At 39.1% G+C, this 17,903-nt stretch overlaps 1 protein-coding gene across 2 annotated transcripts in view; it reads left to right on the top strand.

The window, feature by feature from the left end:
- The window catches only part of LOC116508200 (plasminogen-like), a 48,377-nt gene that overhangs the window by 17,549 nt on the left and 12,925 nt on the right, over window positions 1-17,903 (top strand). For both annotated transcript variants that reach the window (XM_032216730.1, XM_032216729.1), the window contains 8 exons: window positions 4,009-4,127; window positions 5,648-5,807; window positions 7,260-7,387; window positions 7,953-8,163; window positions 9,262-9,407; window positions 11,888-12,027; window positions 15,131-15,224; window positions 17,755-17,875. In XM_032216730.1, the coding sequence (XP_032072621.1) occupies window positions 4,009-4,127; window positions 5,648-5,807; window positions 7,260-7,387; window positions 7,953-8,163; window positions 9,262-9,407; window positions 11,888-12,027; window positions 15,131-15,224; window positions 17,755-17,875 (1,119 nt within the window). The remainder of the gene's footprint in view (window positions 1-4,008; window positions 4,128-5,647; window positions 5,808-7,259; window positions 7,388-7,952; window positions 8,164-9,261; window positions 9,408-11,887; window positions 12,028-15,130; window positions 15,225-17,754; window positions 17,876-17,903) is intronic.

The following is a 17,903-nucleotide window of genomic DNA, read 5'->3' as shown; positions in this document are numbered from 1 at the left end:
TAGTACTCCTACCCGATTCTTTTTTATCTAATTAACATTTTTTGATGGAGATAACAGTGCAGAACATAATACAAACAAAAACTTTTGTTGCTGCCTAAGAATTAAATAAGCATGAGAAAAAGAAAGAAACGCCATGGCACCAGCCCAGGATCTCTTCCTTCAGTGAAGACAGCAAAACAACCACGAATTGAGGAGCTCTTTGTTGGCAAGAGATCTGTAAGTAAAACTACCCCCCCCAGCCCCAACAATCTGGAGAGATTGTAACAGGACTGGCAAAAAGATATGGCAAATCAGCATTTACTAGACTTCTCCAATCGGGTGGAGGGGGAACAAAATGTCTGCCAGATTTTATCACAAACAACTAGCCCAACAACTTCCTTTATTGAGTCTAAGTTAATTCAGAGTATGGAGAGTTTACCCTGGGAAAATTCAACCGAGTTTATGGCAAAGCAATGCCTTCTCACAGCGCAAACGGTGGTTTCAATATTTGAACAATTAATTGCCATCCAACATGATGTAGAGTCACTGAAAAAAGACTTAGCTGTTTTTCTTCAAATGCAATATCGGGCCCCAAGAACTCCCACTAAAGCTCAGGCAGAAGATTTGATTAACTCCCACTCGCAGGATAAGGGAAAGGAAATAGAACAAAGAGCCAGAAAAACAGTTAAAGAGACAGATAAAAGGAGACAGCCCTCTCAAAAAAACAGTCCCCCCCCAGACAAGGTATCGAGAGGAAAAGGTATCAAAAAAGAAGAAATCAGGAAAGAATCCCTCCCTCAATCACAACAATCACATCGCTTGCTACAAACACAAAGGATTGCTTTTAGAATCCATTTGAACAGACTTAATTATGGACGTTGGAATTCCAGAAGTGCGATATTAAATTCCCTAAGCCAGCTTCTTCACTGTCACAGGGGCATGATTGATCTCCGTGCTGTGGAGTGGTTACCTGAGGCCCCAAATTGGAAGCGGATCCTTCTGTCTTTCAAACAGTCCACCATACCTCAGATGTTATTCAAGATGAAGGCATTTTTAGCCTCCTTCCAAATCTTTCCCATCAGAGTCTTTGGTGAGGAAAGGGTTACCGCTTTAATAACTAACATGCGAGCCTTCAAGGTGAATGACACCACCTCATTTTCAACCTTGGAAAAGAAAGAGAATGATAGTGGGAGTCAACCAAACTTGCACAGAGAAGAGACATTTAACAGCACAGAAGCTGGCCTCATTAACGCTTCTGGTGCTCTCCCAAGGAAAGAACTGGATACAGCAGAGCCACTTATAGACCTGGTTTTCCCAATAATTGAGCCTTTCACTTCCCCTCCAGAGAACAAGAGATTGCATGAATTTAAGATCACAGAAAATAGAAGCCAAGATCCAAAGGGAGTATTAGAGACCTCAGAAAAGATGGAGATGTTTTCATCCCTGTGTGAAAATTCTATGACACCTTCATCATCGCCAGCTCCAAACCAAGATACTGAGAATCGATTCATGAAACAGCCACCATTGCAAAAAATGAAAGAAGACCTAGTGACGCCTTGCCCTGCAGCCGGAGAGGAGGCTTCGGAGTGGCGGGCTCTGCTGGCTGGTGCTGGAGCCTCCTGCCCTGAACGGGTTTCTCGGGAGTCTGCATATGATCTGGACGGGTCCTCCCTATTTTTGGAGAAGACCAGTTCAGTGTGCGATGATACCTCAATCCATGAAAACTACATCAAAGTATCATCAGATCCCCAAGAATTGTATCTGACTCAAAGAAGTGCAGAAAAGATTTTTTTGGAACTGAAGCAACGGTACAACCTTTGAAACTTTTTTTTGTTGTTGCTTGAAACTTAAACAATACTCTCATGAATAAGAAGTAGGACATAGATATGCAGCCATCATTGTCCAACACTGTTGGATCCACCAATGTGTTCTCCAAGGAGGATTCATAAGTAGAGATCATGCCGACCCCCCAACCTTCCCCATGCAATAATGCGGTTGATCATATTAAGAAAGCTGAAAAGCACATTTGCAATGCTAAATTTTACTAACTTCTACTCTCAGATCCCACAGCAACATATCAGAAAGAACTACAGTATGTAGCCTTATGAAATAAACTCCTAAGGACATAAAAGACCGCTTCTATAGAGAAAACACTCCAGGAGTTCTTTCTTCTTAAAATACACAGATCAAACAATTCAGATAATCCCATTATTTCAAGCTTGGAACCTTAATAGCTGCAATATCTGAATTTATGAACTTAAACCTTATACTACCAGCACCGTCTACATAAGAGACACCACAATCTTCCTAAGAAAACTGAAACTCTTTGGCAATCTTCTTGGCAACACTATCTTAGCTATCATGGATATTGAAACTCTATATACAACCGTCATTTGCAAACATGGGCTTCAAGCCGTCAGGAGCAGCATCAGTGATGGCCATTTCCCACGGAAGAGAGCATTCCAGACGATGACATCTACAGTGGCTTATCAGATCAAATTGAATTACTTATGAGTAGCGGTTGTCTGGAGTAGAAGAGGGTGATTTCATGACGTTTCCCTTTTCCAGAGAGATTTTGCCAGCCGGAATTTACTTTCTAACTGCCAATCCCACCATTGTGCCATCTTTGTTCCTTCAGAGACACGTAATATGCCATGAATTTTCACCAGCAATAGTTTGTATTTCTTTTTATCTATTTAACTGTAACATTTAAATAAAAATAAATTAAAAAAAAAAAGTCATTGTCCCTTTTAACACATTATAATCAATGCATTCAATCATACTAGCCTTACATAATTTTCTGGGGTGACATAGGTAGCCCTCAACTTATGACCATAATTGAGCCCAAAATTTCTGTTGCTAAGTGAAACATTTGTTAAGTGAGTTTTGCCCCATTTTATGACTTGTCTTGCCACAGTTGTTAAGTGAAACACTGAAGTTGTTATGTTAGTAACACGGTTGTAATTGTAATTGTAATTGCTTTGTAATTTCTTTATTTGTATGCCACCCTTTTCCCTGGGGGGACTCAGGGCGGCTCACAATTCAGGGGGAGGGGGGACAAACAAGTTACAAACATAAAAACAATACATCATTAAAACAGTCATACTATTCGAGTGGGGTTGAGGTCTCTAGCCCCAGGCCTGTCGGGACAGCCAGGTTTTAAGGGCTACGGGGAAGGTCTGGAGGGTGGTGAGGGTACGAATCTCCACGGGGAGTTCGTTCCAGAGGGTCGGAGCAGCCACAGAGAAGGCTCTCCTCCGGGTAGTTGCCAGCCGACATTGGCCGGCCGATGGAATTCGGAGGAGGCCTAATCTATGGGATCTTATTGGCCTAGTGGAGGTAATTGGTTGTTAAGTGAATCTGGATTCCCCATTGAATTTGCTTGTCAGAAGATCACAGAAGGTGATCAAGTGACCTTAGGGCACTGCAACCATCAACCATCATCAATATGAGTCGGTTCCCAAGCATCAGAATTTTGGTCACATTACCATGTGGATGCTTCAATGGTCATAAGTGTGAAAAACAGTCATAACTCACTTTTTTCAATCCTATTGTAACTTTGAATGGGCACTAAATGAACTGTTGTTAAGTCGAAGGCTACCTGTACTGGGCTACATCCAAAGGAAATTCTGGTTATCAAAGGGAGTTTTCCTTTTCCTCCTCTGCCTTTATTTCCCACACATCAAATCTGTTCTGTGTATCCTCTGAACCAAAGGGTCTCCAACCTTGCCAATATTACGACTTGTGGACTTCAACTCCCAAAATTCCTCAGTCAGTGCTGGCTGAGGAATTCTGGGAGTTGAAGTCCACAAGTCTTAAAGTTGCCAAGGTTGGAAACCCCTGCTCTGAACTACCAGAAGAGATTAACGGGAAAAAATTTGAGATTATAGCATTTGGTAGCGTGGAATGGAAATACAGGTATTATCTTGGGTAAGCACCATTCTGTCAACATTGAAACACCATTCGGTTCAATCCCAACCTGTCAAGAGATGGTAGGCAAACATTTCTACTTTTTCATCCAATATTCAGATTTCCAGAAAAGAATCTGATATCAAATTACTGCCGTAATCCAGATGGTGAGCAACGGCCTTGGTGTTTCACTTCCCTCCTGACGAAACGCTGGGAATTCTGTAGCATTCCACGGTGCGGTAAGTATCATTTATGTAATTACTGACCAGCAATAGTCGCAATATAGTAACAATTCTATACAGAAAACAATGTTTTAATTCAATTAGAAGAGTTTGGATGATTCCTTTTAATCTTATAAAATTGGTTGTAGCTTTTTCAAATGGGTAAGCATAGTGCCAAGCCTCACATAACTGGGCAAACTCAACCACACAGATTCTAAAAAGGCATCATTAATGCTGCTGAGGGGGGAGGGGGAAGAATATAATTTGGAAAATAAAAATAAGCTCCCAAGCAGATTTATAGCAAAGACCAGAGGTGGGTTATTTTTTTTTCTCACTCACCATCAAATCACCAGGATTGTAGCTTAGTTCAAGTGAAATATTAATTTAATAATAAATATTTTGACAACAGGTAAACAATTATTGAATATTCAATGTAATAGCTGGCTATTAATAGCTATACTATCATGCATTACAATGTAACATGTAATTTGAACATCATTATTATTTGCCACAATCCATACATTCCAATTCGGTGCAATTTATTATTCTGTGATCTCTCTTTTATAAATGTAAAAAATATACCCAAATAGAATATATAGGCTATCCTCTTAAAAGTCACTCTTTCAAAGCATCAATAGCCTAGATATTCTATTTGTCTATATAGTATATATATTCTATATATCTGTATTATTAAAGTCAGAAGTGTGATACAGGTAGTCCTCATTTAAGTATAAGTATAAGTAGAATATGTATTATCATTGTACTTAAATACAACGAAATTGGTTTTAACCTCACTGGTGCAAAATTATAACAGAAACGAAAAAAGAAAGAAAAAGAGAAAAAACTAGCATGTGCAAGGAGTAATTGTGGTTGTATTTAAAAGTCTCACTTTTAAATATTTATTTATTTATTTATATTTATAAATATAAAAAAATAAATATATTTATAAATAAATATTAAAAAAATTAGCTATTACAACTGTTGTTAGTGATAGGTTAAGTAAAGGTAAAGGTTCCCCTCACACATATGCGCTAGTCGTTCCCGACTCTAGGGGGCGGTGCTCATCTCCATTTCAAAACCAAAGAGCCAGTGCTATCCAAAGACTTCTCCATGGTCATGTGGCCGGCATGACTAAACGCCAAAGGTACACAGAACGTTGTTACCTTCCCACCAAAGGTGGTTCCTATTTTTCTACTTGCATTTTTACATGCTTTTGAACTGCTAGGTTGGCAGAAAGTGGTAGATTAGGTGGTTGCTAAGTGAACTGCGCCTGTGCTTATGATCTTACTTCAGCTTTCTTTTACTTTACAGGCCTGCAAAGGTCATAAATGCAAGGATTGTACATAGTTATTTTTTTAATCATAGTAGTAATTGCAAATGGTCACTAAATGAGGCAGTCACTAAAGGAGGACTATATATTTTTTTATATGCAGTATCTTTTTTGGATTTTCACATCTGTGGACTGCCAGGGCTGTGCCATTTTTAGCATACAGATTCTGATGGTGCTGATTTATTTTACATTACCTTTGCCGATATAGCTACATCTCCACCAGCTATTACGGGCCAACAATGTCTTGTGGGAAATGGAGAAGATTATCGAGGAAATGTAGGAGTGACCGAATCAGGAAAAACCTGTCAATCATGGGCATCCCAAGAACCTCATACCCATGGAAGAACTCCAGAAAACTACCCATGCAAGTATGTTGAACAGCTCTGTCATCATCGTGTTGTTACGGTAAAGAAAAAAGCGAGGCACCCAGAAACAAACACAAGTTCGGTTATTTTGCTTCCGAGATAGCAATAGCTTACATACCGCTTCACAGTGCTTTACAGCCCTCTCTAAATGATTTACAAAGTCAGCATATTTCTCACAGCAATCTGGGTCCTCCTTTTACTGACCTTGCAAGGATAGAAGGTTGAGTCTATCTTGAACCAGCCATAATCAAACTACTGGCAGTGGGCAGAATTAGCCTGCAATATTGCATTCTAACCATTGCACCACCACGGTTCTGTTGGATCCATGACTTTTCTCTCACTTTCTGAAAATCCAGGAGAGGGCATGTGAGTTAAACAAGTTTCAAACAGGAATTCTGTTTGAAATTCAGTCTCAGGTTCATGTTACCTCAGGCTATCACATCTGCTAAGTTGCATGCAACTTGTATTAGGCATCTTAAAAAATGAATTGGCTTTCCTCAAATTGAAGGCTTCCTGCTGGTGCCAGCTGATTATTATGAGTATTGAAGCTGAATTCATTTATATGTGGTATATTACATAAAGGCTAAGTGGGATTGATCTGGTTAGTACTTGGGTGGAAAACCACTAAGAAATCTCAGGGAATCTCCCTTTCTCTTCCACCCACAAAATGATGGAAGGAGTTAGTTACAGACTATTTCAATGCTGTTGCTAAAAAATACCCTACATGGATGTGTTCATATAGTCAGGGATTAAGTTTATCTAAAAGAAGGCTTCACCCTGTCCTTAATTTGGGGAAGGCTTGGTCTAAGAAGTTAGTGCTCAAATTTCATGTGGAGAAATGTAACCTAAGTCTGTACTCTGATTTTTATCCTAATCCCCATTTTCAAGGAAGGAAGCATGCAAGATATACATAGGAGAGTGTCAAGGGACATAGGCCATCTTTCAAATAGTGGATACTTCCATATTGAGACAAGCTCCAACATGGCTTACTTATTTATTTTTGGCTTAATTTGATGCATGCATCTTTCAATCATGGTGTATCGTTAGTCATTCATTAATCTATTCAATTCTATAAATGCTCATCATAATCAATGACCAGATAGCAATACAGCCAGGAAACATTCAGTGCCTCAGCACAGGAACCTAGCCCTTCTAATCTCCAAAGGGAGGATGTTCCATAGAGGAGGAGCCACTGTGGACAAATTTCTAACAAATAACAGATTATATATGGAACATCAGCCCCCTATGGCTTCCTTAACAAACTCTCATCGAAAAATCCTTGTTATGAACCCAGCCATTGCATTAAAATGGGTGCAGAATCAAATTAGAATCTGAAACTTAATGGAGAATTTTGCTTTTTTCGATACCTGTTTTCAAGCTACTAACCCAGACTTGTTCTAGTAATGTTTACCTCTCTCTTGTTCCCCTCTTGCTTTTATGCACATTTTATTTCAGAGGTTTGGAAGAAAACTATTGTCGAAACCCTAATGGAGAGACTAAGCCTTGGTGCTATACATCTGACCCAAATACACGATGGCAATACTGCAACATTGCTAAATGTGATGATGTCATCACAGTTACTGGTAAGAATATTTATATTTGTGTAACTGAGAAAGGGGTGAAGTAAATAAAATTTTGAACTTTAAAGCAAAACTGAAATAAAATTGAGATTATAACAATAGAAATAGACTTGGCAAGTTGAGTAAATTCAATATGATTTATGTATAGCATGTTTTAAAGACATGCTTAATATAACTATTTCATATTAGTGCTTATTTACAGAAAATAACAGGATCTATTCAAAATGTAGATAGAAGTCTTCTAATTTTAGAAATGCAGTCTGGAGCTCAGCTATTAAGAAGAGAGTGAGAAGAACTTTCTCCTGGTTAAAATATTTTGGATAGTGGCTTGGAATTACTACACACTTGTAAAACAGAATGTACTCTGTATTAACAAATAAATACATAACATATTGTCATCAAAATCATCAATCACTAAAGAAAAATAGGAAGATTTGAACTGTTATTACTATACAATTATGTGAGAATGGAACGTTGATAAGATTGGTTATAAAGCCTTTGGCAACAAAGAAGATACTATGATTTCCCACAAATTGTTTTTATTTCTACTTTTTTTTCTTTAATGTAGCTGCTGTCCCTGTTGTTCCTCCCCAAATATCCCCCCAAGTACCTCAACAGGAACCTCAACAAGTACCTCAACAGGGTGATGATTGCTATAATGACAACGGCTCAAGTTATCGGGGTACTACTGCAGTGACTATCACAGGGAAGAAATGCCAAGCATGGATTTCTATGCGGCCTCATCGTCACTCTAAGACACCATCTGCATTCCCAGATGCGTAGGTTTCATGAAGTTTTCATTATCTGTTGTGTGTGCTGGCCATTAAATGTCAAAATTCCCCTGGATAAATAATAATCTTTTTTGGATCATACACAACAGGAGCAGTGAGCAATCTCTCCTCTCTCTAGGTTATGACACTGATCTCAGTATGTAGCTGATCTTCATGTGGAGAGATCTAGTAGAGATCCTTTCCATGAGCAATCATGCTATGTACTTGGGCAACTGGCATCTCAGCATACTTAAGCCCTATTTGCAAAGAGGAAGAAGTGCTCTTGTTTGTCCTTGCACTTCACTTTGGGTTGAATAGTAAAATCTAAGGGACTGGTTTGGACAAAACTCAGCAGCACTTTTTCATGCGGCTGTTGATAAAAATAGGATCGCCAACATAATCGCCACCATCCAATGACAAGTAGGAGGAGGAAGAGGAGGAGGAAGAGGAGGAGGAGGAAGAGGAGAAAATGATGATCAAACACAAAGATCAAATACTTTAGCCATCAAATGAGAAGAAAGGACTCATTGGAAAAGACCCTGATGTTCGAAAACATTGAAGGCAGAAGAAGAATGGGTCGGCAGAGGATGAGACGATTAGATAGTGTCATCAATGCAATGAACATGAATTTGGGCAAACCTGGGGAGAGAGTAGAGGACAGGCGGGGCTGGCATATTAAGGTCCATGGGGTCACAAAGAATAGGTCATGACTGAGCAACTGAACAATAAACATGGGTTTGATAATACTTAGGAAAGAAGAAAACAATATGGGACAAAGAGGAAGCTTCCCATTTATCAGAACATGTAGATTTGTTGGCAGTTTTATTTGAAAATTGGATAGGAATTTTTTTCCCCCTTCAATTAACACAAATATTTAATATAACTATTATAAAGATATAAATATGTATTAGATGGCAAACAACCAGAACCTGTAGAACTGTATTGTTCTACGATGAGAGATGCTCTTCTAAATGTATGGTCTTTATCATTTATCCTTTGTCTATGGATATTCTCACCAAGAAATATTCATGATGTACTTCTATTACCAATTTGCCCATCTCTGCTCTATAACATAAGATTTAATCCACTTTATGCATTTATTAATAGGGGCTTGACGAGGAACTATTGCCGAAACCCAGACGGTGGCAAAGCACCCTGGTGTTATACTACTGATCCTGAAACAAGGTGGGAGTACTGCAATCTGCAAAAATGTGCTAAACCGAAACCTTCGTACACATTGACACTAGACATTGGTATGACTTCTCTTCTTCTAGAACAAGCAACCAGGCAAAAACCATTGTTGACCTGTGAATGCCATTGTTTTAAATGCAGGAAAGAATGACTTAGTGGCTGGAGATAACTCCAGCTCAAACTATGAGGTTTTTAAGAAGCCATTCGCAGTCCATAGCCAAGTTCATTGTTCTTTCTATTGTGTTCTATTAATTTTTCAAATAATTATTTCTGAAAAATTCGTGCCTAAGAGCAGAGGAGCAGATGATTAGGACTTGGGTTCTTTTTCTGAGGAAGCTATTTCCTACCTCTCCTCTCCCCTCATTTAATTTTGATTTTTTAAAGGATTTTGGAACCTTGAGCTTTGGGAATTTTACCAACACCAATACATATCTCTATACTTTATTCTTAATATGAACCTTTTCTTCCTAAACTTTGTTAAGACTTTGTGTACACTCAATAGAAGTCATATTCCATTTCTAATGAATTTTCAGTCACAATTAGATAATTAAACTCATCTGAGAGATTTATTTCAAGACAAATGGATATAGGACGAAGGCTTAGATTTCACTACTTCATTTATTTACTTGAATGTAAGTTTTATTGACCTTCATGGTCAGCCTTTTGAGTCATCATGTATAACATTGATGCTCAAGTTTCATATTGAAGTCCCACTAAGGATTCTGTCAAGGAAACGTAGAGCTATCAGAGCAAAAATAAAAAGACTTTTTTTTTTGAGAAGGAAATTTGTTGAAATAGACATTCCACTATTGTACTAGTCGTTCATTCCATCTGTGCAGCACAATATTTCATTGATTGCTTTTACATTGATAGTCCTGCTGAGGCTATTTTGAAATTCCACTTTGCTACATGTACCAAAAGATTGAGACCCACTGATCTCTATCATCTGTCTGTCTGTCTGTCTGTCTGCCTGCCTGCCTGCCTGCCTGCCTGCCTATATCTATCTATCTATCTATCTATCTATCTATCTATCTATCTATCTATCTATCTATCTATCTATCTATCATCTTTTCTCTGTAAAGTCTTTTTGGGCTTACAATCTCATCACTCTTGAAATCGCCACTAAAATTGTTCTGAGTCTTCCTTCTTTCCTACTTTATTTCAACCTGTTTTGCTTTATTTCATCTATTCCTTCTGTCTTCATCAGTGGTGGGTTCCTACCGGTTCGGACTGCCACGCCCCCAAACCGGTTCTTCCATCTTGTTTTTTATTTCTGCATATGCGCAGAGAAATTTTTATTGCATTTATTGTAAATAAATACGCGTGGGGAGCACGTATCTGGCACACGCACAAGTGAAGTGAGCGTACATGCTCAAAACAGCTCGTACACCGAACTGGCACTAATGCTGGCAGCAACCCACCTCTGGTTTCTATTCATAAACCTCAGGTGATTCTTAATTCTTATTTCTGAGATTTTAAAAGTATTCACCCCCCCCCCTTTCCTCAGATTATCCATTCCTATAAACCAACAGTAATATTCAGCAGGTTCTGACCAGTTCTGGAGAACCAGTAGCGGAAATTATTTTGGAGTACTGGTGAATACCACCCTCACTGGCCCCGCCAGACTTGCCCCCATCTATTCTCTGTCTCCTGACTCCCGGCTGATCAGGAGGAAATGGGATTTTTGCAGTGACCTTCCCCTGGAGTGGGGAGGGAATGGAGATTTTACAGTATCCTTCCCCTTCAATGACCATCAAGCCACACCCACCAAACCATGCCACGCCTATCAAGCCAACTGGTAATACAATTTTTTGAATCCCACCACTGCTATAAACCTATCAGATAGACCTGGAAAATTTGAACACTTTCACTTTAAATTCAGCATCCACCACATGTATGTTGAAATGTTCTTAATGCCCTTTGTGGCTACAGTCCAGAAAATGTTAGAAATTAAAACTTTCAGAAGTAATCTGGGCTTCACTTCTTGCAATATGAAACATTTGCCCTTCAGATACCTCAAATGTTCTTATATCATGACCACCGCTATTGCTAGAATATTCATGACTGGGAGAGACATGGTAACAAGGTCAGCCAATGAGTAGGCATAGCAACTAAGTCAGCCAATGGGAGCTTAAACAGATCTGAGTCTGTGCTGAGAATTTAAACTGAAACAAGACTGATCTCTGTCTGCTCTGAACTCTGAAATGAGACTAACTGTTCTCTCCTGCTTGTGTTCTGCTTGTAACTTCTACCACGTTGAAAGAATCTACTATTGGTATTGTACATTTATTCATCTGTTATTATGTATATAAAGAAGTTAATGAATCCAGTTGAATTCATGTGTGTGATTTCTGGATTTGATTTTTCTGCAACAAACTGACAGCTACTAGTAAAATTAATAAGTGTTAGCCCTCAGGCCTGTTCCCTCACATACAATGGCAGTTCCCAGAATTTCTCATAAAGGGCTATTCAGCCTGTGGTGAAATAAACCCTGTATCCTATATAATAGCAAGTTCTAATTCATTCTTTTCTCTCTTTAAAGACTGCAGGGTTGGAAGTGGCAGAGACTATCGTGGGCATATTGAAACCACAGTGAGTGGTAAGCCCTGCCAAGAATGGCAATCACATGGACAAACTTCTTTCACACCAGAAACTCACCCAACGTCAGGACTGGAGAAAAATGTAAGTACCATTGGCCACAAGAATTAGACCCTTGATTTAACAATTGTCAATAAGAAAGACAAAAAAATAGTGTCTGAATAGTGGACATAGTCTGAATAGTGGACATAAGATGAAGACAGGAGAAGAGAAGAGAAAGAGCTGGAGAAAAATCACAAAATACAAAGACCTGAAAATAGAAGTAGAAGGACTATTGGAAAAGAAAGCAAAGATAGCACCAATAATAATAGGCACCTTGTATACAATCGCAAAATATCTGCTACATACCACCAGTCTTGATAAGCAGATAAAATTGTCAAATTCTACCTAAACATCTGGCTGACTGCATGACCAACTGTAATAATAACAATTTTATTGGACAAGTTTATGTTCAGTTGGGTGACAAGAATATAAGATGGGTCTATAGAGAGGAGATGAAGCAATTTGTTACAGATTTATATGGCAAGCTTGATGCTAAGATTGCCCAAACAAGAGAGGATGTCATGGGAGTTATGACTGTGATGACAGACTATGTTGCTGGAATTGAAGATAAGCTGGAACTCTTGGAGCAAACTAATTCTAACCTGATACCTAAAATTGAGGTGTTACAACAGGAAGTTGAAAATGCAGAAAAACAACTGGTTATGACAAATTATAAAAAGATGGAGCTGGCTTTAAGAGTTAGGGGACTACGTGAAAAGCAACAGGAGAACTTGAAACAGACTTTTTCAGAAGCTTTCAGTCGTTTGGTGGGAAGTCCGGGACTCAACTTTGATGGGCAGATTCAAAAAATTTACCGCCAGAATTCATGGGCAGCAAAACAGAGACAGCTTCCGAGAGATATAATTATATATTTTGCTACAAGAGAATCCAGAAAGGCGATATTACAAGAGTTTTATAATACCAGGCCGCGAATTGATGGACAGGACTTGACTGTTTTTAAAGCAATACCACTTCAAATGTTGAGAGCTAGGAGAGACTATGCTTTTCTAACTAAAGAACTCAGAAACCGTCAGATACAGTATAGATGGGATGTGCCATCTGGTATTATAGTTACATTTGATGATCAAAAATATCACCTAAGCTCTGTTTGGGAAGCCCGAGATTTTTATTATGAGATCCTAAAGGCGGGACACCTTGAATCACCTGGACTTGAGGAAAAACAAAGAGAAGGAGAAGAGAAACAACAAAATACACCATTACAAGACAGAAAGTATCGCTTTCCCCTTCCGGAAAAGCAGAAGATCAAACAAGGATCCAGCCGTGTTCCCAGACGAATTGAAAATAAAGCGGATCGCAGCAACATTTATGAACACCAGCCATTGAATAAGGAGATATTCATGAAACCATTATAACAGTGAAAGTAAACATCTTGCTATATTAAATAGCATAAAAATGATATAATTTTTTTGCAAGGAAATTATATCAAATCAACTGATTTAAAATATTTGCCTTATTTTCAATTTGAACAATACTTTGTGACTTTTGTTTTGCATAAAATTGGTTTAGTTGTACATCGATGAAGAGACATTAAGGTTGAAAGAACTGATGCTGTTCTCCTTGGAAGATATTTTGTATGGGACTTAAAAAAGATTTGGTGGATAACTCTGAATTTTTATATAAGCTGTTGATGACTTATTTTCCAGGGTGAGGAGGGCGGAAACTGTGGTGTTCCTGGATTGGGGTTCAGGTTGAATGGAGTTGGGAGGTGTGGTGTAGATGGGAGGGTAGTGAAGGTTGAATTAGAGCTTACTTTGAGACAGAAAGTAAACTGATTTTTGTATAAACTGTTACTTGAATATAATGACTGGAAGGATATACCCGGGGAGTTTGCAGGAAGGCGGAGCAAATATGAGAGGAGTATGGATGAAGATAAAATATATCTATGTGTATGTATATGTGTGTGTATGTACATATATATGTGTATATGTATGTATATGGACACGGGTAGAGGCAGGACGAATAGTTAGAAAAAGAAACCGAGAGAAGAATTTGAGAGGTGTTTAAATTGCTTTATAGAGAAGGAGGTATAAAAGGGACAAATTAAAGGTTTGGAAATAGACAGATATTTAGATAAAGAGATAAGGTCCATAGCTAGAGTAGAACTCTATTTGGATAATTTATTTGGTTTCAATAGAGTTTGAAATCCTGCAAGTAATTAATTAATTGTGATCAGGAATGATGTACATTGTTTAAGTCTTAATAATGATGGGAAGCTGAGTTCAATGAAAAGAATTTATTGATTTTTCTCATTTTTTTTTGTTTTTTTTTATTTTCTTCTTTTTTTTATCTTTTAATTTTTAACTTACTTGGTTTTATTATATTCTAGATTGTGTTGGATAAAAAGCTATACCGGGTATGGGATCTGGGAAGTCAAAGGGGGGTAGGGAGGGGGGATTACAGGGGGGAGGGGGGAGGGGGGAAACATAGTTTCAATTTTCAAAACAATAAGAATGCACCTGTATACTGTTGCTCCTTTTTTCTTTTTTTTTCTCTTTTCCTTTTATTTTCTTTTTTTTTCTTCCTTTTTTTTCTTTTAATGTTAGTATAAAATACAAATCGAATAGATTAATGAATAGTAGAAATACACCGAAGTAAGGAGTAGAGGGAAAGAAGAGGGAGGAGTAGAGAGGGAGTGAGAGGGGAATGTAAGGAGGGTGAGATGGGGGAAAGGGGAGAGAGGCATGTTAGAGGGGGAGGGGAAGTAGAAGAGGGGAATGTTGGAGGGGAGAAATGAAAGTTGGAGGGGGAGAAGAAAGGGTGTATGGAGGATGAAGTGTTATGTTGGTTTCCTATGGTGGAATATAAGATGAGTTGTGTTTAATCGCACAGTATACAAGTGATTGTAAAATGAAAATGAAAATAAAACAAAGTTGTAACAAGAAGAATATAAGATGGGTCATATTAATTTTTGCTCCAAAGTACACCTTAGAGCTTATTTTCCAGTTAGATCTTATTTTGGGGAAAATACAATCCAAAATGCATCCATTTGGCTGATAATGTTAACTGACTTATTTTTGGGGGGTAGGGACTTATATTACAAGCATCCTAAAAATCATGCTAGGGTTTATTTTCTAGTTGGGTCTTATTTTCAGGGAAAATACAGTATTACTTTATTTCTTTATAGTACTGCAGAAATCCTGATGGTGATACAAACGGTCCTTGGTGCTATACAACAGATGAAAAAACAGTCTGGGAATATTGTGATGTTCCACAGTGCCGTAAGTACACTATTAATAAGTGTATTATTTTGGCGGGGGGGACAAATCCATGTTTAATGAGAAATAATGATGGATGAAGCCACAATGTGATGACCATAACTGGCAATGACTATTTAATTTTTATCGTCTTCTCTTATTCTGCTTTTTACTATATAATTTACTCTCCCTGCCCAAAATTCTTCTCCACACATTCAGTTGTGCAATTTAGATGTAAGGGTGGTCCAGATTGATTTTCTGTCCTAAGCACTGCCCACCAATGATGCCCCTCTGCCCATCCGTTGCTTAACCCACAAGCTATTAAGGCTCAATAAAAGTAAAGTTGAATGTTGGAGTGGAAGAATTGAGAGCAGGATAACTGAGGGGGGAACCCTACGTTGCTCCCCCCCCCTGGCCTTGGTGCTCTAAACATGGCTTATTTTTCTTAATGATTAACTGCTGAAGAAGATAAACACTGCAGACAGTAGTTAGACTGCTGGTTCCGATTGATGACTTCTCAATTTCATTTAAAACATTGTATATCAGTTCTCTCTCTGATCTATCATTTATCTATCTATCTGTATCTAGGTATATCTATCATCTCTGTCTGTCTGTCTGTCTGTCTATCTATATATCTATCTATCAACTATATTGATCTATCATCCATCCATCCATTCATATAAATGAAATAAACCTATATCCATATGACTGTCTCTCGATGATTTTGATGCATCATGACAATCAAAGTGTTTCCATGGTTTACACTAAAAAATTCCAAACAGTTTTCCATGCTGAGCTAAATAGGTTGTTTTGATAACAGCAGCCATCTCTAATTCCCTATCCTTGTCCCATCGTACACAAACACATGATGCATATCATTCTCTTCCAGGGGTGGGTTTCAGCCGGTACACACTGGTACGCGGGTACCGCTTCATGAAATTTAGTGTGCCTTCCCCTACCTGAGCTTCCGGAGGCCCCATACCAGAACGCTCTCTCCCCTGGCCTGCTCCCCCATGCTCACTCCCCCTGCTTGCCCAGTCGCCACTCGCTCGCCCCACCTATCTGCAACAGGCTTGCACCACCCACCCACTTCCTTTGCCAGAGTGGAGAATTGGGAGAAGCCCACGTGTTGCGCTCTCCCTTCTCTTTGGCAGCCGCCTAGTTTCCAATGGGGTTGGGGAAGAAATCCATGTGTTTTTCCTCCCTCTGCATGGATTCCCCCCCCCCATTGGAAACGAGGCGGCTGTCAAAGAGAAGGGAGCAGCGCGCGCCACGTGGGCTTGTCCAATAGCCAAAGAAGGAACAGGAGGTGAGGATTCGGTTGTTGTGAGAAGCCCACATGGCACACGCTCCCTTCTCTTTGAAAGCCACCTCATTTTCAATTGGGGGGGAATCCATGCATTTTTCCTCCCTCTGCATGCATCCTCCCCAATTGGAAACAAGGCAGCTGTCAAAGAGAAGGGAGTAGCGCATGCCACATGGATTTGTCCAGCACCTGAATCCTCACCTCCTGTTCCTTCTTCAGCTGTTGGACAAGCCCACATGGTGCGCACTGCTCCCTTCTCTTTCACAGCTGCCTCATTTCCAATTTGGGGGGGGACATGTGTTTTTCCTTTCTCTGCATGGATTTCCAGCCTCCCAGCTGATCCAGTCCCCCTTACAGATGTGCTGTGTCTGTGTGCATGCACACATGACGTGCGTGCCTTCTGTGGGGTGCCCAACACCTTCGGACACCCATCAGGTCACCCATTGCGCGGCAGAGAAATCTGGCTTCGGCAAAAAGAAAAAAAGCCATTTGAAATTAGTCCTCTCTGTCGCTCTGCTAAAAAGGCAGGAACCAAGGGACAAGAGATAACAGGACGATTAACCATATTCATTTAACCCCCAGAACAGTAAGAGGCTGAATTGGGAGCTTTGTGAATTGGCTTGTAGGACACAGAATGCCATGATCATAGGATTTATTGGGCACCAGTTTTAGTTTATAAAATATATCTATGAAAATAATGGGAAGGGAAGTGTGTGTATGAGAGAGAGGAAGAGAGAAAGTAAAAGAGAAAGAAACGAAGAAGGAAAGGAAGGAAAGACAGACAGACAGACAAAAAGAAAGAAAGAAGAAAGAAAGAAGGAAGGAAGGAAGGAAGGAAGGAAGGAAGGAAGGAAGGAAGGAAGGAAGGAAAGAAAGAAAGAAAGAAAAGAAAGAAAAGAAAGAACTTATGACCACAATTGAGCCCAAAATTTTGGTTGCTAAGAAAGAGCGTTGCTAAGTGAGTTCAGCACATTTTCCAAGTTGGCCACATCTATCCAGTCACATGACTGCCAAGCCACGCCCACAAAATAGGCCACACCTACAGAATAGGTACTAAAAATTTTTGAAACCCACCACTGTTCTCTTCAACTGACCTATTTCAGGCCTCAGCTATTGACAAAATTAATAATGCTTAACCTTTGGACCTATTCCTCCACAAACAAAGGCAATTCTCAGGATTTCTCATTAAAGGAAATAATTATTGAACCTTTGCTATAGTGTGCATATCTTACATCTCTCCCATTTCAGCTGTTCCTGATGATGGGTGTGGAAGAGCCAAATATCCACCACGTCTATGTTTTGGAAGAATTGTTGGTAGCTGTGTTTCAAATCCTCATTCTTGGCCCTGGCAGATGAGTCTCCGTATTGAGTATTAAATATAATATATAATATAAATA

Source organism: Thamnophis elegans, chromosome 4, assembly GCF_009769535.1.
Source record: "Thamnophis elegans isolate rThaEle1 chromosome 4, rThaEle1.pri, whole genome shotgun sequence".
In the NCBI taxonomy this organism is placed as follows: domain Eukaryota; kingdom Metazoa; phylum Chordata; class Lepidosauria; order Squamata; family Colubridae; genus Thamnophis; species Thamnophis elegans.
Note: the sequence above shows the minus strand (reverse complement) of the source record. Positions and strands in the feature narration are given on the sequence as shown.